The 24,963-nt window shown below is 32.6% G+C and overlaps 3 protein-coding genes across 10 annotated transcripts in view; 2 read left to right on the top strand and 1 right to left on the bottom strand.

The window, feature by feature from the left end:
* Positions 1-3,588, top strand: part of LOC148609811 (dopamine beta-hydroxylase-like) — a 32,891-nt gene extending 29,303 nt beyond the window's left edge. Inside the window, exon 9 of the mRNA XM_088541088.1 lies at positions 670-3,588. Within this exon, the coding sequence (XP_088397214.1) occupies positions 670-1,360 (691 nt within the window). The 3' untranslated portion in view covers positions 1,361-3,588. The remainder of the gene's footprint in view (positions 1-669) is intronic.
* On the bottom strand, positions 1,380-14,459 carry LOC148609813 (uncharacterized). 8 transcript variants are annotated; one of them, XM_088541089.1, is made up of 4 exons: positions 14,303-14,459; positions 12,118-12,158; positions 4,785-4,899; positions 3,046-3,184 (listed from the first exon to the last, which is right to left on the bottom strand). In XM_088541089.1, the coding sequence occupies exons 1-4, from the start codon at positions 14,431-14,433 to the stop codon at positions 3,166-3,168; spliced, it is 306 nt and encodes a 101-aa protein (XP_088397215.1). In that variant the 5' UTR covers positions 14,434-14,459; the 3' UTR covers positions 3,046-3,165. The 8 variants fall into 8 exon arrangements, 3 of the variants coding, with proteins under 3 accessions (XP_088397215.1, XP_088397217.1, XP_088397216.1); XR_015914544.1 differs by lacking the exon at positions 3,046-3,184 and adding an exon at positions 11,097-11,191 and having other exon boundaries at positions 3,725-4,899; positions 13,393-14,445; XM_088541091.1 differs by lacking the exon at positions 3,046-3,184 and adding an exon at positions 11,097-11,191 and having other exon boundaries at positions 3,725-4,899; positions 14,325-14,459.
* A 1,658-nt stretch (positions 14,460-16,117) lies between these two features.
* LOC148609814 (uncharacterized) lies at positions 16,118-24,445 on the top strand. Its single transcript, XM_088541181.1, has 5 exons — positions 16,118-16,484; positions 17,751-18,296; positions 19,361-19,455; positions 20,772-20,853; positions 23,485-24,445. The coding sequence occupies exons 1-5, from the start codon at positions 16,271-16,273 to the stop codon at positions 23,712-23,714; spliced, it is 1,167 nt and encodes a 388-aa protein (XP_088397307.1). The 5' UTR covers positions 16,118-16,270; the 3' UTR covers positions 23,715-24,445.
* The last annotated feature ends 518 nt before the right edge of the window (positions 24,446-24,963 follow it).

The following is a 24,963-nucleotide window of genomic DNA, read 5'->3' on the forward strand; positions in this document are numbered from 1 at the left end:
GATTCGTAACTTTTTTTTCTCGATTGGTTGGTTCTCATTCAGCATACTGACTAAATTTGTTGAAATTGTTTTGGTACTGTGACGTCATTAAAGATCCATTAATCCACACTCACAGTGCGATAAAATAATCCCATGCCAAACGTTTTGACAAAAATCAGTAAAAAATCAAATTACAAGGAACGATAGGTTATTCAGAAAAAGAACACAATCCTAAAACGGTATAATTCATGCCGACTGCTTTGTATCTCATTTATTGGTCCGTGTATTTCGAATGTATACATATGCCAGTCAAGTTTCTTTCCTGTATGAGTATTTTCGTAGTGTTGTGACGTTTGAATTAAATTGATAGTGTTGATATATTATCGTGTATAATTATGTTTTAACTTCATTTCCACAAAAACGACATTAACACCTCAAATATCTTATCAAAACCGGCAAAAACCCCGCTCTTACGACTACATATATAAGAAAAGAAATACAAGTATAAAATTGCCTTATCGTATTTGTATTTTCACAATTTTGTATTTCTTCAGAAATTATATGCAGCTAAATAAATTTCCTATCGCCCATTGACCCGACCCATTATTTCGAGGGCCCAAACCATTTCCTCGTCATATTTTGACCATAGTAAATGAATATTAACAGAAACTAATGAATTTCTGTTCACAGGCATGATCCACCACTAGTTGTGCAGCCTGGTGACAGTTTGACAACGTCTTGCACTTACAAATCTGTTTCACGCCAGACTACTACACTTTTTGGAGAATCGACGTTTGATGAGATGTGTTTCGGTTTATTTTATTATTATCCAGCGGCAAATGTCAACAATTGGGCTTGCATTGCCTTTAAAAGCATTTCAGATTGCGAACAAAGCTCTGGTAATGTAAATGGCTGTAGTGTAAACGATTTTCACAATTATGGCATTCAAGCAAGTATTGATAGGAGGACAGATATCATGAAAAATTGCCCTCTCTTCAGTGTTTGTTCATACCAGTGTTTGTCAACACAGATGGCCTACAAAAGTGATCCCTGCATGACGGGCGATGTCTATGATCTTATTATTAGTAGAAATTCAAATTATAAACAAGCTGTTTCGTTTCACATTGCCATGCTTACTTGTGATCTTTGTTATCAGTATTACGACCTTTCTGTACCGACAAATAAGCAGTTCTACAATTCCATCTTCGAAAACTGTTTTCCATTTGGTAGCTGTCTTCCACAATGCCAGCAAGCGATAAACGCGAACCGTAATCATCCGTGCATGCGCAGCAGTACTTACGAACACTTCCGGGCTTACGCTGTAGAACAAAATGACGTAGACTGGTTGTTATTTCATGCAGCTGTTGCTTCTTGTCCATAGGCCATGTTGTATATCATGTCTCCTTTATAGTTATTACCACTTCCAATAATATCCTGGTTCCTGGGACCTCGTTCCAGGTATTAACTACTAGCATTACACACTCTCTCTCTTATTATTTGTATATGTGTAACATACTGAATATTGCGATCGGGAACCAGTCTACAGTAATATAAACATGTTTTAATAAAATTATTTGCTTATATAATCTCAAGCAGATTTATAATACAAAACCAACCCCAAAATTTCATAGATAAACTCTTTGGTATTGTACTGATTATTATAATACTGTAATACCTTGAGTTATGTTAAACATAAAACAATAATGATAAAAGTTTGATTTGAAAATGAATGAACAGGAGTAATCGATTACATATAAATATTTTGATATATTTAAATTCAAATTACTAATTTCGTATGCTCGCAGAGAAGTATATACAGTTCAAAATTTAGATATTTATAAAACAAAATAATTTGTCAGAAGTTTTCAAAGGTGCTAGACTGAAATGGGCAATACAAGTCATTTCGGAAAGAGTAATCAAGGGAACCAACGTTATAGCGGTAATCAAAAGAATGTATTCCAGGGACAAAGACCAGACATTGAAAACAGACATACACAACAAAGAACATAAAGTAACTAAAATCATACATACAAAGTAACAAAAGTAAATGAGCAACTCGGACTCAATTAAAAACTAGAAGCATGGACCAGGTGCACCGGTAGGGTAAGCGTCCTCTGCTTTTCTAGAAACGCCCGCCGAGTTGCTCATAAAAAGTCAAGTCCGGGGTAGGCAAACGAGGAAACGAAAACTATGACCCGTTGAATAAATCAATTTTCATAGTGCTGATAGATACACCATAACGATCCACGAGTTCATGATGACGACCATAAAACTTCTGTAGTGATGACTTCAATCTTGTAGCAACATAACCCTATTCCAGAAGCCTATTTGTTAGAGTTCTAGCGCGATACAAAAAGTCTGCGTAGTTTCGGAACGTTTAGTTACAATGTCAAATACTTAAAAAAAACTGGATTATTGTTGATTAACATAACGAAACATTGTTTTGGGGCGACCATTTATATTTCCAGTTTTTATACATCCTTTCTTTGCATGAGCATTTTAGCGTTAGACCGCCACGGGCAGCACGGCGGATGTCTTGCAAAAAGGAAGAATTTATAATCGTTCCAAAGAGACTGATTCCATCTCGAGCTTAAACAGTGATCGTGCTGATTGTTTTCTGTGCGTTGTTTTTAAGTAGCTGTCTTTGTAAGAATCATGCAAAATATGAAAAATCTGATACACCCTTAAAAAGGCTACATATTTTTATTTTTGTAATTAAGTTGTTTTATGGGTCTTTACTATGAAATGCGTAATTATTCATTCAAACCTGCCTGCTCTTATAGGAGATAATCAACATTGAAATTCCAATAGATTCTGATTCTATTGTATTTGAGTGTCATTTACAGAATTACCTCCCTTAATTTTGAAATCTACAGTGCATTCTATATAATTTTTATCTCCTAAGAGCACGGGTTATACGAAAAACCAAATGTTAATTTCTTTTTACTATGGCAATTCAAACAAAATATCAAAATAAAAATATGTAGGCTTTTTACCCATGAATCACATTTTGCATGATTCTTAGCTGGAGTACTACTGAAGTTTTGATATATTTTACCGTTTGTTGTTTGTTTCGTGTGATGTCTAATCTTCCATGTGCTTTCACGTTTGGTATAGCCATTTCCTATCTTATATTGCACAGAGAGGTAGGCACGCACATACTTGACATTGGACTTACAAAGGGTATTATTGTATTACATCCAAGCTGAAAATAATTTAACAACTGAATTAGGATGAAAGTTCAAGGTTGTTATCTAATTAGAGGATACGATATCAAAATCTGAAATTTTTAAGTTATATTGAAAACAATAAAAAAAATCATATGTTCATCAAAATTCCAAATTGTTTTGAAGTTATTATATCAAATGATTTGCCGACATCAAACAAACTTTTTTTTATATCAGGGAATGATAAAAGCTTAGATCACTTATTTTTAGTGGAAGATAAGTTGTTACAATTATTTTGTTGGACTGTCCTGTGCTATGATCAATTTTTTTTATTACATTGTATTTTTCTGTTACTTTTGTTTTTCAGTTGTTGTAAATTTTATTTATATTTATATATGCAATAGCTTGGAGTTTACGCAATAAAGACTTTATTTGATTTTAATCGTATCTTAATTCCACCTTAAATATAGTCCTGCCATGTAAAATAAACAAAATAAAAACAATACAAAAAACCCAAAACAAGTAGGTGCTTCTGGATGCAGCTTAACATAAAAATAATAAGGTTATCACATGGTAATTTTATCACAGCCAAAACTCATTGTTTTTCTTACCATGTAAAGTGTTTTTAATTTCACTTGGCTACTTCTAAACTAGAAATGGTCGTGTTAACTAAAAAGTTTTCTTTAAATGTGAAACAAACTATTTTAAATATATTTTATGGAGTAGATGGTCTCGTATAAATTTGGGAATATTTTATAAAAATCTAATAAAAATTTGATTTTATTTGATTTTGAATGATTTTTTATATCCAAAACAACTACACATTTCCCCTCATAAAACTCTTCTTTGTTTGAGGTAAAAACCATCATAAATGATCTAATGAACTCTACTAAACAGGCCCGGATGAACAAATGTGCTCCAAAAGGATGAGCTGTAGAATATGGTTATAGTATAATTAAGAATAATCAAATATAGCATAAAAATTATGTGAAACTTGCTTGTAAAAAGCGATTTATGATCTTTACTATGTTAATGCTGCAATTCGTAAAGGTTTATTAAAGGTAATGTAAAGAGGGGAAGTTTCCATTTTTTTTTCAAGGTTTATTCACCAGGCTTTGTTAGTTTTAATAGAAATTTAAAGACATAATATATCGCAATGCTTGACCAAAGCACTTTCATAATAATTTCAGAGAAAATTTAGAGAACCTATCAATATATACACAAATTAAGCTTACCATGTTTTTGTATTCCAAATATTAAATTTTTTAACTTTATTTGTTTTTTTGTTGTTGTTAATGTTAATTTTTCCCTTAAATCCATTAATACATAATGTAGTAAATATTCGATTTGTAATTTGTTTCCTATACGTATGTAATTTAACTATAACTTTTGATAATTGTCAAACACGGTAGGTAAACTGATTTTTGGTGGAAGTTATTGTAAAGAACTTGTTATTATATATTTAAAGCTTTTTATCATCTACAAAGCATATTTAATATACTGTTCATCTCAATTAATATCATAATCTCTTTTCACATATGTATCCTTCCTTTAAAGAGCATCGAATATCATTCCATTTGTAGTTTCCCGAGACACTACCACAGTCTTCGTGTGTTCCTTTGAATTTGTTTGGTTTACCTGGTATCCAGTCTTGGTAACTTGAACTGGAACCATCTGTCCAAATGAAGTTTCTTTTCCTTATGTCTGGTGTCTCGGAGACCGATGAAAATATTCATGCTCACTCTTTTGATTTCTGTGATAAAGGATTGTACAAGATATTTTCATTTCTGTTCATGTAAAAAAAAATCGTTTGTTATTTAATGAAACACCCTACACTCAAATTACCGATTTAATTTTTTGCTTTTGTTTTTTCGTTTACTATTAATATTTTATGATATTTTTGACTTCTTACGTGAACTAACATTTTTATGTTTTATATTAGTTTTGACTTTTGAAGTAAATTATAACACATTTCTCTTGTATGTTGTATTTTTGTATCTTGGACTTTTAAAGCAATTGGAGATGTTTATGCTTTACATTATTTTTGATTTCTTAAGTAAAATAACAAATTTATGTTATATATCATTTTTAGTAGGATATAACACATTCATTCTTCAAATAGACCATATTCAACAAACTAATATTCAAGACCTTAGACCAATCAGGAATTAACATTTTGATTTGGTAAAAAAGAATGAACATGTATTTAACGAAACGAAACTCGTTGAAAGAACTCAACGAGATAACGACCAACCCATAGGCGAAAAAATGCAGACGATATCTATGTAATATTCCAATATCTTGAAAGGGCTAATAATATTTCTGTTCTATTATTAATTGGAAATGATTTTCGGTCTTTGATAGAATGTTTCAAAATAAAGCCAGCAATAATAATATTTACGGATCATCAAGCCATATTCATGAAAATGCATACAGGGCAGGCTAACCAAGGGAGGGGTTATAGGAAATTGAATAACTCAATATTGGAGTACGAATGAAATTATCTGTAAAAGTATCAGGTATATATTTTGGACATAATAAATCCAAATGTGAAATACTTAATTGGGAGACAAAACTTGAAAAAGTAGAAAAATTAACACAGTCTTGAAAAAAAGAAAACTTACAATATTGTCAAAACGCTAGTCCTACCAACCTTTACATTTGTTGGTACAAAATTATTTCAAAATATTTCAATGCTTTAGGTAAAAACTGGTTGATATTTAAAAAAAAAAGCAGCGAAGGAAACAAAATTAACCATCAGTTAAGTTATATACTGGAATTTTACAAAGAAATCTTAAAATGTTGGAACTTCAGCGGCGGGGAACAATGTAAAAAAAACTACAACTTAAAGAGAAGTTCGAATGCAAATAATTTGGAACAATAAATTTATTCAATATAACGCAAAAACTTTAATATTCAACAATTGGATTGAAAGTGGACTTGTTTATATAAATGACATTATCGACGAGAATGGTAATATTTCACAATATAAAATTATAGATAAATTAAAAACCAAAAGAAATTGGATGTCTCAGTATATGATTATGAAAAAAAAACGATACCCAAAGAATGGTTAATATTGCTTCGTTCTGAGAGTCAATGAAAAGTATTGTAAATGTTTGTAAAGATGAGACATTGTTGAGCAATAATTTTATTGAAGTTTCAGTATTGTCAAACAAAAAGCTATGTAAAATTGTAAAATTCGATATGCAAATTAGCCTTAGACATTTAGATTTTGGGTATACAATTTCCGATAAAAACTGTTTTCCTTTTTACTATTTTACTAATTTGGTTGGATACTCTATTTATAAAGCATAATATATATATATATCTGAAAGAAAAACAAAAGAAGTTAATGTGTTTAATATCTTGAAAAAAAGAGTTTAAGTCTAGCAAAATAATTATAGTTAAGGATAAAATATTAGAGATTATTGATATCTCATTAACCTTTGATACCATATAACTTTAATATGTCATCTACATATCCTATTGTAAAACTATAGTCTTCGTAAAACTAACATTAATAGATATGTTTTAGGCTTATAAGTTTCCCTATAACTAATTTCTGTAGGGCTCATAGAGAGAATGCTGTACCTCTATGATGATTGCAAAATGCAATAACGTGTTATGTTGTCAAAAAATAATAATAATATTTCTGAACTTAAACAATGCATCTTGAAGAGTACGAGACTTACAACAACAGTATCAGATGACACGAGTGATACTGAGCTTGTCGATATTATACAAAAGTTATCGAAAAAATCAAACAGGTACAGATAATGGTATCTTAATTGCTATGATTTTGGATGTGAAAAAGATGATAAACGATAATATAAAACCATTGAATGACAAAATTGATAAGCCAACTGAAGCCTTTCAACGTGAAATAAAAACCCAAAAAAGTGTTATTAGGTCAAAAGATCAGGAAGTTGTGAACCTACGGGATCAGCTGAATGAAAGACGTGAGAAAGTAATAAAGCTTCAAGCGGATTTGAAATAAAAAAAAAAAAAAAAAAAACAGTTAAAAATTTATGAACACAGTGCCGAGGTTATTTTACAACAAGCACAATTAACTGATAATATCACAGGTCGTCTTGATACAATTCAACGGCATTTAAAACAACAAGCTGAAACATCAAAGAAAACTCTATTTAGTGAAATGGTAACAAAAGATACACAATAACAACAGAAGCAAATACCAGTGATAGTTAATTCAAAAACTCAATCGAACAATAAACAATAGGAAACACATGATAAAACACTAATTGAACATCAGCATGAAGCAATTACAAATACGGGTGAAACTATTTCTGGTGATGACTGAATGTACTACGAAGAAACTGACGAGGACACGAAGGCTTTTCGTGGAGTGATTAAAAAACGAACAAAACGTATTGTTTTATACAATGTTGCCGCAGATAAACCTTTTCCGTGAAATAGTTGTGCAGTCAGAAATTATGTTGAACGACAAGATGCTCATGTAACATTTACTAAACTTTTGAAAAAGCACGAATCTAGACGGAGGTCAATGTTTATTATGCGTTTCAACATAAATGAAGATGACTATTAGTACAGGGTAATAATGACAATGATTATTTTTAGCCACAGGGTGTGTACTGGTGGGACTATGTCCCGTACAATAATAACCAGGACTCAGAGGCACAATGGGGTCTTAAATGTATTGTTAATTACTGTTTTAATGTTGCGTATTTCAACATGGAATATGCGAGGTGCAATGTATGGCACTTCGTACTTTCAGTCAGTTTTGAACAAATCTTATGTGTGTTTAACTACTGAGCATTGGCTTAACGAATACAATATTTAATTTTTGTCAACATTTGATAATAAATATCATGTCATATACAGCTTAAATGAAAACATGGCACAACCTACAAAAACTGGAGGCTCAGGTGGAACTGCAATATAGGTTATATACACGATTTGAATATTGTAAATGATATGTGGTGTTAAACTGTGTTCAAGTGATTATCAGGATATATTTATTTTGCTTTCACTTCAAACAATCGGAGTCCAGGCGAAATTGAATCAACATCGATAGACCGCGGGTTAATTCCGACAAAAGTTTTTCTGATTACAGTAAAGAAAAGAAACGCGAGTTCCGTAAGCGTAAACGAGCAGCCGAAAAAGAGTGGCAAGAGCAGAAATACGAGGATATAAAATGTGCGACTGGGTTAGACATTAGAGAATTTTACCGTGAAGTACGTCGAATGCGTAAAAATGGACCCTCTACAACTAAATTAAGATACAATGATACTGTTGCAGTGTCGCATGATAGCGTATGTGAATTTCGGGGTGAATAATTTGTATACTTATACTCTGAAAACAATGAAGAATGCTTTAATCAAGGTTTCAACTGTAATATACAATCCGGTGTGCAAACATATTTAGACAATGCAGATAAGGCGTCTGTTCAAGAATTCGAGCAACTAATAAGTATCGGAGAAATACGAAAGCAGTAACGGAATGTGGCAAATCATCCGGGCATGACTATATTACGAATGAACATTTGATATATGGCGGGGAACAAACTTTGAAATATTTGTGCATACTGTACAATTTGATTCTAAAAAATGGAATACTTCCGTCAAGGAATAATTATCCCATTGTATAAAGACAATAAAAAGATAAAACTGTTCCTAATAGTTATCGAGCAGTGACATTGACATCTGCAATAGGAAACTTATTCGAGAAGCTGTTACTTAATCGCATTGATTTATTCTTCAAACAAATCTTTAACACTGTACCTCATAGTCTGCAGTTTGGCTTTGTGAAAGGACATGGATCGATACCTGCTATCTACACATTAAAAGAATCAATAAATTTTTATATCGAGAGAAGATCTACGGTTTATGCCACATTTTTTAGACAACGGAAAAGCGTTCGATCGCAAGATGGACTTTTACATTAACTTTGGAATATTGGGATCACCGGCAAAATATGGACAATTATTTACGTTTCCTACAAAAGTGCCACTGCACATATTCAATATAACTCGAGAACCAGTAGAACATTTCCCATTTAACAGGGCGTCGGACAGGGACGAGTGATGTCAAGGTGGCTGTCTTCGCTTTTTATCAATGATCTTCTTTATCAACTGATCGAAACAAAATGTGGCCTCAGGTTCGGCAATCTACATATACCGTTGATTTTGTTGGCAGATGACACAACACTGCTAAGCACGTCTAAACAGGGTTTACAGACACTATTGAATTTAGTGGATAAATACGCTTGAACTTGGAGACTTAAATACTATGCTACTTAAAACCATTGTTTAATATTTAGATCATCGAAATCACGACAGTGCAACGATTCTGAAGTCATATTCAAGCTTGGAAATGACATTATACATACGACATCAAAGGTTGTATATGCAGGGAATCTACTTGACTCATCTAGAAAAAAACTACAGAACGGACTGAAAACAGGTATAAAAAATTTAAAAAAGGACTTACATTCCTAATATTCAATTGGTCTTAACCGTATCGGTATGTCAACTTTTACAAATACTCTCATTTGGAAGCCTGTTATCTTACCGACAACCACTTAGGCGTATGAAACTTGGGGTAAATTAATGGCTACAGAATCAGAAATGTTAGAGCAGACTCAACGGTACTCTGCAAGATTTGTATTAGGGTTCGACAAACGGTCCTCAACAGATGCGTGCATCAGTAACATTGGGTTGTGGTCAGTGAACGGACTTATTGTTAAATTCAAATTACTGTTCTTTGGAAGGTTATGTTGAGCAAAGCACGACACAACACATAAACAAATATGTAACTTTCGTTTGAGTCAAATACTTAGTAGTGACATAAATCAGGATTCCGTAACATATGACTTAATAAAAACATTAATGAAATACGATATGTTATCGTTTCTCGAATGTTACATTGAAGACACTTATATCCCCCCCAAAAAAGACTGTGGTCTAAAATTACGAACCAGTCATTAGAAATCTTCTGTAGAACACCGACCAGACCTTGACAGATACTTTAAAATTCATAACAAACTAATTAAGCAAATATTCCTTCGTCTCGCACCAATAAACCCACAATTGAAAGAAAAAACTATTACTTGTAAAACTCGGGTGTATGGCAATCAAAGATGGCTAATGTACCTTGTGCAATTGTTTTGATATTGACATCGTGAAACACCTACTTTTGAAATGTAGTGCTATGATAGAAGCAAGAAACAAAATGTAAAATGTTCTACTCAATAGTTGACGTGGTACCAATCCAAGAATCGACCGGCTTCTTCATGCAGGAAGATGATGATATATTGATAACTTTACTTGGTGGCATTACTGAATTTGTAGAAACAATGGAAGCAGAGATTTGGAAAACTCTGACGTACTGCTTAGCAGATCATATTTATGACATGCATATAAAGTTTACGGAAATTTTGAAATGTCACAGATTTGATTTGGGGCACTGATACCCTTACTTTGCTACTTCTGGGTACATCAGTATGATATTACAAATTATCTATTTTTTGTTCTTATAAAACTCATTATAGTGTAGAACAAGTTAAACGGCATAATTTTATCATCGTATGTTCGCATTAACGAACATTTTGTTATTATCATAGTAGTCTTTACTTAAAACAATCAACTTCTTATGTTTTTAAATAGGAGATAAGTATCAAAACTCATGAATGTCAAGTGATAAGATTTACAAGCCCCATTTCCGATCTTCAGAAATTTGGTGCACTTGATTTTGACCTTATACTTAGTTGATCAACACTGCATTATAACATACAGTTAAGACCGTTGGGGAGCTTTGGAACAGGCATATCTTAAAGTTGTTTTAATTATTATTTTAAAAAGAAACAAACATGGTGCTTTGAGCCGACGAAAAGAATAGATAAGACCTTTAAACTTCATCATTGTGCCCCATTAAAATCAAATGATTGTTTCTTAAATTGCACATGTACCAGAGCATCTTGCCAATTTCTCCTTTGGTTCGTTTCGACGAAGTAACGACTGCATCCATGATATACCCGTCCTTTACTGCAAGCATTCGTTGGTCCTGCCAGTTTATAAGAAGTATAAAAGTACATCATAATGGTTAAATTTAACTATTTTAAGGATGCATTGAACGTGAATACATATATATTCTTGTACGGAAAATAGTGATACAAATATTGAACCTCAGGCATTTGTTGGGTGATGACCAAGGTTCTTAACTAATTTCATCCTAAGAATGAAATGTGAAGGAAACACAAACAACAGAAATAGTGAAAAGGAAACAAGATATTAAGTAGCACTCCAGCTAAGAATCATGCAAAATGTGATTCATGGGTAAAAAGCCTACATATTTTTATTTTTTATATTTTGTTTGAATTGCCATAGTAAACAGATATTGACATTCCGTTTTTCATATAGGCCGTGTTCTTAGGAGATAAAAATTATAAAGAATGCACTGTAGACTTCACAATTAAGGGAGATAATTCTGTAAATATCTCACAAATACAATAGAATCTATTTTGATTTTCTATAAAGACAGCCACTTAACTCAACCACTGAAAACAATATGACAAGCGAAATAATGAAATTAACATAACCACTGAATACAATACATTGGTTTTATATCATGAAAACAAAGCTAAAAGCATGTAATGTAGAGAAATGAATTTCAGCTTATTGTCGCTTATTATCGCGGATTCACAAAACATGAAAGCGGATTTTTAAATAATATGAGTTTTCGAAGCCACATTTTGCACTTTTTTGACGATAGATAAAACGGAACATTAGTTTATCCCTTAAGATACCATTTTTGATGTCTGGAGGTACAGAAAAAACAACAAAAAAAGTTAAAATACTAGCCAACGTATTTATCAACTAGAATACATTAAAAATTCAGTCGTCCGGACCGCCTAATATACTTGATCATTGGTCAGGTTCACAGATGACGCGTCTAAGTATATGAAAATTGTCTTATAGTATTTGTCCTACCTTCTCCTTGGCACCATCTTTTACCACGGAATCCTTTACCCCTAAAGCGATATCAGAAAAAGAAGACAGGCAATTACCCTCTAAAACATTTTGCAATTTTATAGACATTTAAAAATAGTGATGTGAAATAAAATATGGTTCTCACAAAGACAACGAGTGCAAATGCAAGATGAATTTTCAAACATTGAAAGAGTAGTCAAGGGAACCAAGGTTATAGCGGTAATCAAAAGAATGTAACCCAGGGAAAGACCAGACACGAAAAACAGACATACACAACAAAGAACATAAAGTAACTAAAATCATACGTAGAAAGTAACAAAAGCAAATGAGCAACTCGGACTCCACTAAAAACTGGAAGCATGGACCAGGTGCACCGGTAGGGTAAGCGTCCTCTGCTTTTCTAGAAACACCCGCCAAACTCTGGCATAAAGTATGAGTTGTGATATGAAAACTCCATACGCAGGTGCCGAAGGAATGTTGCCACAGTTGAAAGGAAAGTTGACAATTCTGAATGAAAAGTCATCACGTTTGTCGTAAAGTTTGGTCAATATCTTTCCTTTACCATCGATTTCTAATCTAAGTGTAGGTCATGATATGAGGCTGACTTCACAGTGTCTGTAGTATCCTTTATCTCAAGTTCTTTTGGGTAGATGCGATGTATCGAATCCCCAAAATTAGGATTGTTTAAAGATAATACGTCATCTATATCTATATAGCGGATAATTTCAATCATTCATTTAAGATAAATTGTTTTGTACATAAAACACAAAATAACATTGTTTTTATCTACAGATGTCATAACATTAATACGTTGACGAAAGAGGTGAGTTTAGAAACCACAACAAGGATATCTAACATTTACAGCTACTACGCTTTTGAAAGACGAATCAATCACAAATTGATGTTTCAATGATAGATGCATATTGTGACCTTCCTTCTTTGTTTTGAGTACCTAAGTAATTGAGTAAATTGTTCCGATACATTCTATACAAGAAAGGCAATAATCAGATATGAATTTAAAACCCTACAAAACTTAAAGTGGTGTCCGTTTCAATAATTGCAAACGTTCATTTCTTAAGTTTTTTGCTTTTGTGTTAAAGGGTTCGTAAATATTTTCTTTTGCCGCTTTCATTATTAACCATGGTTTGTATATTCAGTATTGCTTTTCTTCTAAAATCAATAATGAAAATGCTCTTCACAATGAACCTTGAAATCTTGAAATTAATTTATTGAATGTTTTGATGCAATATTTTCAATCTAACAAAATATTCCAACCCGGTTCGCCTTTCTGTCCTTTAATCCCGGGTCTGCCTGTTGGCTCCTTTATCTCCTATGCTTCCATTTGTTCCTTTCTCACCAGGTTGTCCGCGAGTACCGACAATACCTCGTTCGCCAATTTGTCCCTTGTCTCCGGGATCGCCTTCATCTCCTTTTAACCCTTGTTCCCCAATTGATCCCTTTTGCTCCAAGAACACCTCTGCTTCCATATGGACCCTTATTTCCGGATGGACCATGTTTTCCAATAAGACCATCCATTCCATCTAGAACCTTTTCTCCTCTTAATCCTCTTTCACCGGTCTCCCTTTTTTTCCTTTTGGACCAATATCTCCAGGAGGTCCATTACTTCCAGGTTTACCCTTTTTGCCTGGTAGGCAATCGCAAAAACCTGGTCTTTCTAATAATTCATTTTTGGCGGCAAAAGTTTTTGTTTTTAATTCTTCTAGTTCAATTTTAACAGTATTATTTCATTCAATTGAATCAAAAATATAATTTTTCTAAAGTACTTAAATATTGTATCTATCTATAGGCATTTTTGTATAAATACCTAAGTTAACTAGTTTTTATTCATATCGTTTCTTGCATTTTGAAAGACAAGCAACGCACCTGACACATTCAATCAATTAGAACTGGCGTCATATAATTCATTAAGATATAAAAAGGTGGAAATTTTTAGTGGTTTATCAAATACAATTCTAAATTCGAAAATACAGATATATAAAATTCCCTTTCCAAAAACAAATTATCTGCAAAAATTCTGCAAATTTATTAGAAAAATACAGGTACAAAAATGTATGTTCAATCACTGATCTCTCACTTACCTGACAAGTACACAAAAGTTATCACAAACAAAATCAACATCAACATCACTATAACAACCAGGACAATACAAAGATGTTACAAGTACCTTCTACGACACAATATCTCACCGACAGATGTCTTATTTTTCAAAGTAGTCAAATTGACTTCAACATCTGTTGATAAAGTATCGTCTTTGTTTGTTAGTTTGTCTAGATTTATTTTATCACTCATATTCATCTCTTACAGAGAAAACAGAAGAAATTGGCTCGGTCAACTGAAATTAAATCTTTCTTGTTTACTTATAGTATTTGTGTTAGTATGTCTTAAGTTTGAGGAGGTCAAGGTCATCCGTCTTTGTGCGCATCTTTTAATGTTACTTTTTTATACTAAGATGTACGTTCCGTTTAATTTGTAAATTTGAATTGAGATGGAGGATTTAAATTACTTAAGTCAAAATGTGTTCAGGAAAATATGAATGGAAAGTTTGGTATGGAAATTTTTTTAACCGAAAAAAAAATTACTCACATTAAGATCACAAAGAAAATACCCCCGCTTCAAATGAAGTTAAATAAATAACCTGTAATTGTAATTGTTTCCCTTTGGAGTCCGCTGACAGTAACCATAGTAACATGTGATATCCAACCTTCCTCTTAACTTCCATAAAATTCCATTGAGCGGTTAAAGAGGAGTTGCGTTTAACAGGTTTCAAGATGTAAAACCCTTAAGTTGGAATATTTCCCGTTGGAGTTCTCCACTGACAGTAGTAATATCTACATAGGATACCTTCCTAAAGAGTTTCATCAAAATCCTTTGAACGATTTAGGAGGAGTTTAAAATGTAAAATCCTAAGATTTAATATTTCCCTTTGAAGTCCCCCGACAATAACTTTATTCCTTCTACATATGAAGCCAAATTTTTCTATTAAATTTCATCAAAATCATTGAGTGGTTTTGGAGGAATTGCAATTCCGAGGGTTTAACATGTAAAACTCTTAAGGTGGATCATCATTCTTTGAAATCCTCCGACAGTAACTGTCATTCGTGTACCTCTATATACTATAGTAAACGTACTATTTTTCGCGGTGTTCTAATTTTCGCAATTTTCACGGTGGACAGAAAACCGCGAAAAATAGTACCAGCGAAACTGAATTTTAACACCATACACCGCTAATCATTTTTGCAACCGCGAAAATTAATACGTTTACAGTATTTTTTAATGAGAAATCAAACTTAGATGTTTCTGAAAATGAGTATTGTTTTTAGGATTCGCGCAATACTTTTTATAATTTACTGACCTAATATATTTTCATTTCGTTCAATAACAAAATCATATGGCTTTAAACGCTTCGCTGAGATAGCATGGTTTGTTGTGAAAATTTTTGGTGTTAAAAATATCGATCTTGTGTATATAAAACATGGAAATGTAGTTTTACAGAAATCATAAGCAATTTATTTACGTAATCTTTCGGACTTTTTTAAAAAAACCTTTGTATGCATAGACATGATGTTTTTCGTGCCAAGTGTTTTTCGAATGCATTGCGTATTCTTTATGTGATAGTCTTAAATATACGTTCTTTATGTTGCAATTATATTTTTATACACTGACTCCATGTTTCCAGAACTATTTTTCCCGACAGCCATAGCGTATATTACCATGACACTAGACACAAAGAAAAGACGTATTAATTGTTTTCTAAACAGCAGTTACGCTGGAATAAAAATAAAAAAAACACATTTCGTTGGTACATTAAACGTGAACTTCTAAAAGTTAGTTACATCACCGGAAATTAAAAAAAAATCCTTAAATCCAAATAGAACTGTCATATTTTGTATAAACATGTAATATTAGACATTAAACACATATGCATATGTTTAAAAATCGGGTTTTCTCATTCTTAACAGTCAACAACTGTATATTTATTACAACAAAACGTGCGTTTAAAATGGTGTCAATCCGGTTAATTGGCACTCGGAAATAATCTCTTCCCATGTCTAAATAGATTAAATGTGTCCAAAAACTTTTAAAAGTTTGATAAACTACAATTACACATAATCGATGTCGGGCACATACAACTATGAGTGACGAGCTGGAGCTAGCTAAGTTTAATGAGAATGACCAGTGTTCTTCAACAATAGAAGACATTCAATTCCGGTTTTCTAACATCAGGGATAAAATATCTGCCGTTGAAACAGAATACAAGAAGCAATGCAAACATCTTCTTATCTCTCAAATAGTGGTTTCGGTATTTACTGCAGTTGTTTTTGTCATACTCGTAGTGAATATATCAGGTCAGTCAGTTGTTTTTGTCATACTCTTTGTGAATATATCAGGTCAATTATGATTTAAGTTTAATTTGTTTTTATATGACATTAACAGAACTCCTGTACTCAGATCTTTAAACAATCCTAATTTCGGGGAATTGATACATCGCATCTACCCAAAAGAACTTGAGATAAAGGATACTACAGACACTGTGAAGTCAGCCTCATATCTTGACCTACACTTAGAAATCGATGGTGAGGGAAAACTATTGATCAAACTTTACGACAAACGTGATGACTTTTCATTCAGAATTGTCAACTTTCCTTTCATCTGTGGCAACATCCCTTCAGCACCTGCGTATGGAGTGTTCATATCACAACTCATACGTTATGCCAGAGCCTGCCGAAACTACGCAGACTTTTTGTATCGCGCTAGAACTCTAACAAATAGGCTTCTGGGACAGGGTTATGTTGCTACAAGATTGAAGTCATCACTACAGACGTTTTATGGTCGTCATCATGAACTCGTGGATGGTTATGGTGTATCCATCTGCACCATGAAAACTGATTTATTCAACGGGTCATAGTTTTCCTTTCCTCGTTTGTCTACCCCGGATTTGACTTTTTATGATCAACTCGGCGGGTGTTTTTAGAAAAGCAGAGGACGCTTACCCTACCGGTGCACCTGGTCCATGATCCCAGTTTTTAGTGGAGTCCGAGTTGCTCATTTGCTTTTGTTACTTTGTATGTATGATTTTAGTTACTTTATGTTCTTTTTTGTGTATGTCTGTTTTCCATGTCTGGTCTTTGTCCCCGGATTACATTCTCTTGATTACCGCTATAACCTTGGTTCCCTTGATTACTCTTATACAGATAAGTAAAGCGCGATGAAAAGAGATACCAGGGTTGATTAGAAGTGACCAGCCTTCTGAAATAAACTCTTCCTGGATAACAGAACTAATTAACTTAAAAGATCGTAAATCAGGAAACGATTATATGGTCTGTGGATGAGATTTCTTATTATTATCATGTATTATCATACTACATTTGTTCATTTGCTTAACCGTCGAGGATTTATATGAAATTTATAAAATAGGTGACAACTAAATCGATGCGTTAAATTGTTTTGACGAGAACAAAACCGAATCAAAATTTTCCATCGGTTTAAGAGAAAATCTTGTATCAAAATTGCCGAGGGTACTAATATTACTAGCATTTAAACTTTTATTCAACAGAACCTAAAGTAAAACAATATGTTTATGAAAAGAATCCTTTCCTTTTTTCTTCTTTTAGATATCAGAGAAAAAAATGATGAAATAGAAAACAGAGTACAAAAATTGACAGCAGATAAACTAGAAATAAGAAAAGAAGATCGGCAATACAAAGACATTTGCAAATGTATGCCTGGCGAGAAAGGATTGCCCGGAGATAAAGGACTTAAAGGATTAACAGGGACAAAGGGTTTAAGAGGGGAAAAAGGAAAAGATGGATCAAAAGGTACAAAGGGAGAAATTGGGTTACAGGGGATCAGAGGTCCAAATGGGAATAAAGGACTACCTGGCAATAAAGGAATTAAAGGAAATAAAGGTATAAGTGGAGAATGGGGCAGACCCGGAGAACCAGGGCTAAGAGGTGAAAAAGGACTAACAGGACCAAGAGGAGAAATCGGCTTAAAGGGGCCAACTGGAGATAAGGGTCCGACAGGAGACGTAGGAATAAGTGGAGAGAAAGGACAAAAAGGTGAAAAAGGTTCCATAGGCAATAAAGGGAAAAAAGGAGACATGGGGGATATCGGCAACAGGGGTCCAGTTGGATTTAAAGGAGACAAAGGAGAAAAAGGTAAACTTTCCAACGATCATATTATGTAAAGATTCAAGTTAGCAAATCAAAAGGAGCCCGGATTATCATTGTTAATTCTTATTTCTCTCCTTGTTTTTGTGATTTATTATAAGTTTTCAAGATGCACTAAATCTAAATAAATGGCTTACACATATTTTATTCATATATAGGAGTCGAAGTTACAATGAATCTTATAAAATAGAAATTGAAATATTTGAAAATTTACTGGAAATAATCTTAAAGATTCGGATTTAATTCTTATAGTTCTCATGATCTAAGTTATTAAAAAATTCTGAGTTTTTAATAATGGTCATTTTAATTAAAACAAATTAAAAAACCATCTAGAATATTATATATTAGACATTTAACCGTGAAGTGATAAACATCTTTATTTGTCTAAGACACAATGCACACGATGTGAAATTGGTAGGTTTTTACACAAAATTAAATGTTGTCAGGTGAAGTTGGTGAAAAGGGATGTCCCAGAGAAGGTACAATTGTTAAACACTATTAACTTTAATCGGCCTTTCAATTCTTATAGTCATTTGAATCAACGATAAATAACGCTTGGCACTGGTTATGTATGTTTTTGGTATCATGATATGTGAGGCTTTCACTAAATGAAAGATAATGACAAAACATTTAAAAAAAAAGATCAGAAAAACGTTTTTGCATAAAAGAAATGTATCCTTATGCAACAAAAAGACATAAATATAATGACAGAAAAACGAGGAGAACAAATAGAGCTATTTACACAATCGTGACATTAAATGGGTTCTAGAATTCCAAGCATCTTTCACGATATGTTTAAAATAATTTAAGTGTCACTTTATATAAGGAGTCACGATTTTCATGATAATGAATTAACGTAAATTTGCCCTCGATAGATAGGTTAAATTAATAGTAGCACATATGCAAATGAAGTTTGATCATCAGTACAAGTGTATTGATTTTGAACAGGTTTACATTTCAAGAAATTCGCTCGGATGATTACATTAGGGCAATGAACAGTTTGGAGATTCATGCAAGGTATTTTAAGCAAATATGAACATATTTTGTTTTAGGTTCGACGAACATTTGTAGTGGAGGTTGGGTTTACCACAACGGTAACTGCTATCTTTTTGAAACCAATCAACGGGTTGGCTGGCACGCAGCTCAGGTATAAAGATACAAAAATACCAATCATATGATTGGGCAAATATTGATATGTTGTCATGTGTCCTTTATCAGCAGCACTAGGTTCAAATACATATGAAGATCTAAATCTAAACTTTCTTTTTGTACAAGAAGTACTCAAAACCAATACTATCGAAATAGGAAGCAAATTCGTTTCCAATGAAGGGGTACCATGAAAAAAAAAACGAGAAATGAAGCCTCAGTTTTTGATTCATTTTTGACAAATATATATATTACATTGTTTTCGTGCCGATTCTCAAATACAGACGCGGATCTAAATACAAGCGCCTTCAAAGTTGGGTAAAAATGTTTTGCATGAAATCTTGATTTCCACAAATTATACCCCCAGAATAGTTCTTGCCTCGCTTTGCCCGGCAATAAATTCTATGCACGCCCCCTCCCAACGTGAAATCCTGGATCCGCCCATCAAATCAACAAACGCTATTTGTGTTTATACTAATGTAAATTTGGATATAATATTATTTGCAAATACTTTAAAGGAATATATAAGAAGTAGCATGCCTTATATGAAGAGTAAAACGCCCGGTTTACATAAGCGTAATGACTTGTTGGAAATTGTTTTATTTTTAAATATCAGACTAAAATATTCAATTTATTACATTTGAAATGCATGGAATACATTTTTATGCATTTGAATGTATACTTCCATAAAACAATATATAAATACTAATCAGCTTTCCTTCATTCATATACGAGAGGTGTATTATTTCCCAGTTATCAATTAAATGTCACACATGTTGGTTTATGTAAATGTTTGAAATTTTAATTGAACTGTTTTTTTTTTTTTTTGTTGTGATAATTTAAATCAATTCTAAACATTTCTTGTTCTATCGTTCTATTACCTATTAACTATATTCATTTTAAAAGTTAAGATATATTCAAATAAAATAATGTCTTTTGCATCACCACTAAACAATTCTGTATTTCCTTATAGTTAACTTACTTATATCTTAAAATTAGCGTACTTGAGTTACTTAATTTAAAAAGACATGAAATTGTATTTTGTTATTGACTCTGACATTTCACATTTGTACTTTCCATTTAAGGAAATAAAATATGTTACTGTAAAATTAAACGCGAAAAAAAAATAAATGTAAAACTCGCATTATGGAATTTACAATTTTTCCAAAAATTACAAAATAAGCACACGGAATTATTTCTGAAATCACAATATCAATGAACTTCTACATCTAATAACAGTATTCAATATTGTGTAGTTTCTTTTATTCCAAGAAAGAAAAGAATATTAATAATGAATAAAAGTTTACATTTGAATAGAAAGCATGCAACGGAAAAGGCGCAAACCTTGTAAAAGTGGACAACCAAGAGGAAAGTGATTTCATAAAGAGAAATTTGAAAGGTAAATAGCTGACGTTTAGCAATAGTTCTTGCCACTGAGTATAAGTTCAAGGTTCTTATTATCAAATATGACAGTTGTGTTGTAGAGCATGGTATGGGTTTTGTACTTCTATTTATTGACCTTGAAATCAATCATGCTCATTGTCAACAAATAGATGCCCTTAATTGTTATTTCTATTGTTGATAGTAATTTATTTTTACTTTTTCACATGCGATGCATTTTAAAGATCTACTATTTCAGCTGATAAAATTTCATCTTGACAAGTTATAATTATTATAATGTAAATTTTGATAAATACCCATCAAAGATTGCTCAAGTCGTAAGGGGATAACACAGTGGTGGATCCAGGGATTTCGGGTGTTGGAACCCACTTTTTGTTAATTTTGTGCAAAAATTGAGCAAAACAAGCAAATATAATCCTGCAACCCTTTTTGAAAATGTCTGGATCCGCCCTTGTTTAACTCATTTTCTGTCTCATAAAATAGTAGGTATGGGGAACATTTGACAACAGATACACTTCTGACTTCTTCATGATAGAATGAAAATGAAATGATGATGAAATGGAATCAAAGTACTCATGTACTTAATCAATTGATATCGATTGTTGAATTTCTACACCCAAATAATCGTCAAATTGCTAAAATATATGATAAAAGGAAAGTATGATGAGCAAATTTAAACGTATCTTAACACAAGCTTATTGTCATAGCTGTTTGTTAAATTATTCAAACTCAACCCACAATCATTGAAATAAACCATATTCAGATACATGTTCCTCTCTACATTTCTCAACTGATAAGCAGATCAAGTGTTACAAGGTATTCCATAGAAACCTATGTGTCATATGAAAGAGTTTCCGAGCACCTAGTTCCAGAGACATATTAACATAAACCATAAAGTCTTAGAATATAATTTTAAGGTCATGAAGAACCAACAGCTCTGTTATAATTACAATAACATTGCAAAAATAGCAAAAAAGAATGATTATTCATTTGCATAAAGCAATAACACCAGACCAAAAATACATTATCGAAACTCCTATGCCATTGTCTATGTAAAGTTTCATTTTTAATTGTCATCTCCGGCCGGGCTTCCGATGTCAAGAGGCGGTAAAAGTTATAAAAATACCCGAGACAGGTTTCAGGGGTTATGCTACCCTTTTGTAAAAAAATGGCCAAAAGATGAGCAGTAAATAATTGCCTGAAACACCTTTCTTGATTGGAATCACTGCCCCTTTTACCTGCCAAGGCCTGCATGAAATATCTGGAGACAGCTCTTCAAATTGGTACTCAGATTTCCGCTTTATATTTCAATTCTATGACTGATAACTATTTATAATATCGCAGGGTTTTCAATTGTAGCAAAGCATCACATGATTTATTATGCGTCTAAAAACAAATAGGCAACTTGAATATATCGACACTGAAAGACTGGTTTTTAGGATGGTAAATGCAAAGAGATAGATAGATACTGATAAGAGGTTAGAGGACTTAACTATTTTTAATTGGATACCAAATTAATCAGAATATTTAGTCTTCAGTAAAAGTTGTTTATTGCATATGTTTATCGAATAATATAGAATTAAATTGATATATTAGAAATATCTACAAAGTGGACCTAACTATCTGCATTTGAACCTTAATTGGGTATTCCAATGGGACTATTTTCCTGCGGCAGGATAAGATAATTGCTGATACCATCAGGCTTTACAAATCAAAAAACTCTGACTGCTATATCAATTCTGATATCCGATCTAAATTGATAAAAAGGAGAGAGGTGGGTAGAGTCGGACAAGTTAGCCTCCTGTGACAAAATCAAAGTTCCTACTCCTGTCAAATACCACAGCAGGGTTTTGTAACGTGCGCGGAACGTGGAATTTTTCCCAACACGTCGCACAACTATGGCTTGAGGTCAGGTTCCCGTATTATGGCCTGACGACCCAAGCATGTAGCGTGCAAGGGATACCTAATTCAACCACGCAACCAAGTTCAGGGTTATAAGCGCTATTTAGTCTTAGTGCTGTTGCAGGCCTATTCTTTTAACAGCAGGATCCGCACCGAAAAATTTAAACCACTCAGTATTGCAAGAAAATTTATATAAAATCCTCTATCGGATTATTTTGATTTTTCAAGATATACTGTTTTTTTTTTCAAATAATTAGGAACATGTACTGCTAAAATGTTAGATGAAAGATATTATCCTTTTGAACATCATTTCGAAAAAATTAAACAAAACCATTCTTAAATGTGTAGGGGAGTGTCCATATCTGCAATCGGAAGCATTTATTGCAATGAAAACATTGGGTTAGGTATGAAAAGAGTAATTAAGGAAAACCAGGTTCTAGCGGTTACACAAGAACGCAATCTATCGACAAATACAAGACAGGGAAAACAGACACACACAACAAACAACATAAAATAAACAAATTAATACGTACCAAAAAAGTAAACTCATGAGCAACTCGGACTCTAATTCTAAAAAGTAGGAACATGGACCAGGTACACCTGTAAGAAAGCATCCTCCGCTTTTAGAAACACTCGCCGAGTTGTTCATAGAAAAGTCAAGTCTGGGGTAAACGAACATCTTATTCATATGTTATTAAGTTTGTTCATTTCTTTCTTCCATACGTAGCCAAGAAAGCAGGAGCCACATATCTGGGACTTCATGACACAAAACAGGAAGGAACTTTTAGATGGATAGACGATTCACCTTTGACCTTCAAGGACTGGAATACTGGCGAACCTAACCAATATAAAGGACTAGAAGAGGACTGTGCACATTTCCATAGTTCCGTTGGATATAAATGGAATGATACAATGTGTTCCAGAAAATTTGGATATGTTTGTGAAAAAAGTGCCTAGAAAATTAAGGAACTTTAGATAACTTTTTACTCGATCTTTCACGAATATAAAAACAAACCTTACTTAATTTTCTTTTTGTTTTCCAGTCTATCCTCATCTCATTTATATAATTTAACACTACGATATATTGCGACAATTTTATATTGAAGAAGGCTTGGACGATTTTTCGGATCAAAATATTAACTTTCACCCTGTTAACGATTAAAACATTTTTTTTTCACATACCTCGAATCAAGTTTTTATTTTCATTATGTTAAAACATTATGTTCGGAACGGAATGATTTGAAAAGATCCAATAAGTTTCTCTCATCTTTAAGATCAAAAAGGTCAGAGTCAAAATATTTGCATGTCTTTTAAAATTCTTCCAAGCCTCCCTCACAAAATGAAGTGGTCGTTTCAGTAAGGCCTAGCGAACCTAATCAACATACAGGACAAGAAGAGGACTGTGCACATTTCCATAGTTCCGCTGGATACAGATGAAATGATATTCTGTATTCAAACTATTATATACAGTATCCAAGAATGGATAAATTTACAAGATTACTTACCAACTGTCATACTGATGATTACAAAAATCTAGCTATTTTTATAAGAAAAATCAGTCAATTATTTTAGTATATGCATTGTTTGTCTGTTCTTTCTGTCATGTATAATTTGTATATGTTTGACTTCATGTTACACTTATTATGTGTCTGAGCGTTATCAATAAAGTTTACAAGTTTACAAATAAATTTGGATATGTGTGTGAAAAATGTGCTTAGAAATCATGGTGGCAAGAAGTATAATGTGATATAATAAAGGAATTATTTGGATAATAGTTTTACCTTTTCCGACACTTTTCACTCGATCATTTACGATTAACAGTAAAAAGTTTCTGTTCAATTGGGACAAGTGTAGACACAGTATGTTTTTTTACCACGCTTAAGCATAGGGACTTACAATTTATTATGGATACAACAGCTGGTTTAGACAAAATATAGCCCAATTCAATTAAAAGTGAAACAATTCATACTCCCTATTTCAACGTAAACAATAGTTACGGTTATAATATAAATTAATATTTTGTCAATATTACAAAAATAAAGAAACTGCTATAAGTAAATTCAAATGTGGCTTAGTTTACTAGCTTTGTCAGAAATTGAAAGAATCAATCCGGGGATATAGACTGGACAGGGTAACAGACACTCGCATAACATGACTAAAATAACACGCACAAAGAAACAAAAGTAAATGAGCAACTTGGACTCCA

The sequence above is a fragment of the Perna viridis genome, chromosome 8 (assembly GCF_037379345.1).
Source record: "Perna viridis isolate PV_CMFRI_1.1 ecotype Kerala chromosome 8, ASM3737934v1, whole genome shotgun sequence".
Taxonomy (NCBI): domain Eukaryota; kingdom Metazoa; phylum Mollusca; class Bivalvia; order Mytilida; family Mytilidae; genus Perna; species Perna viridis.

Coding starts and splice junctions, on each gene's coding strand:
- LOC148609813 (XM_088541089.1), bottom strand. CDS start 14,433: ATGAATATGAGTGATAAAATAAATCTAGACAAACTAACAAACAAAGAC. Junction 12,159..14,302: donor GAGATATTGTGTCGTAGAAG/GTACTTGTAACA, acceptor ATATCGCTTTAG/GGGTAAAGGATTCCGTGGTA. Junction 4,900..12,117: donor AAGATGGTGCCAAGGAGAAG/GTAGGACAAATA, acceptor CCTTTATCACAG/AAATCAAAAGAGTGAGCATG.
- LOC148609814 (XM_088541181.1), top strand. CDS start 16,271: ATGAGTGACGAGCTGGAGCTAGCTAAGTTTAATGAGAATGACCAGTGT. Junction 16,485..17,750: donor ACTCGTAGTGAATATATCAG/GTCAGTCAGTTG, acceptor TTCTTCTTTTAG/ATATCAGAGAAAAAAATGAT. Junction 18,297..19,360: donor AGGAGACAAAGGAGAAAAAG/GTAAACTTTCCA, acceptor ATTTTGTTTTAG/GTTCGACGAACATTTGTAGT.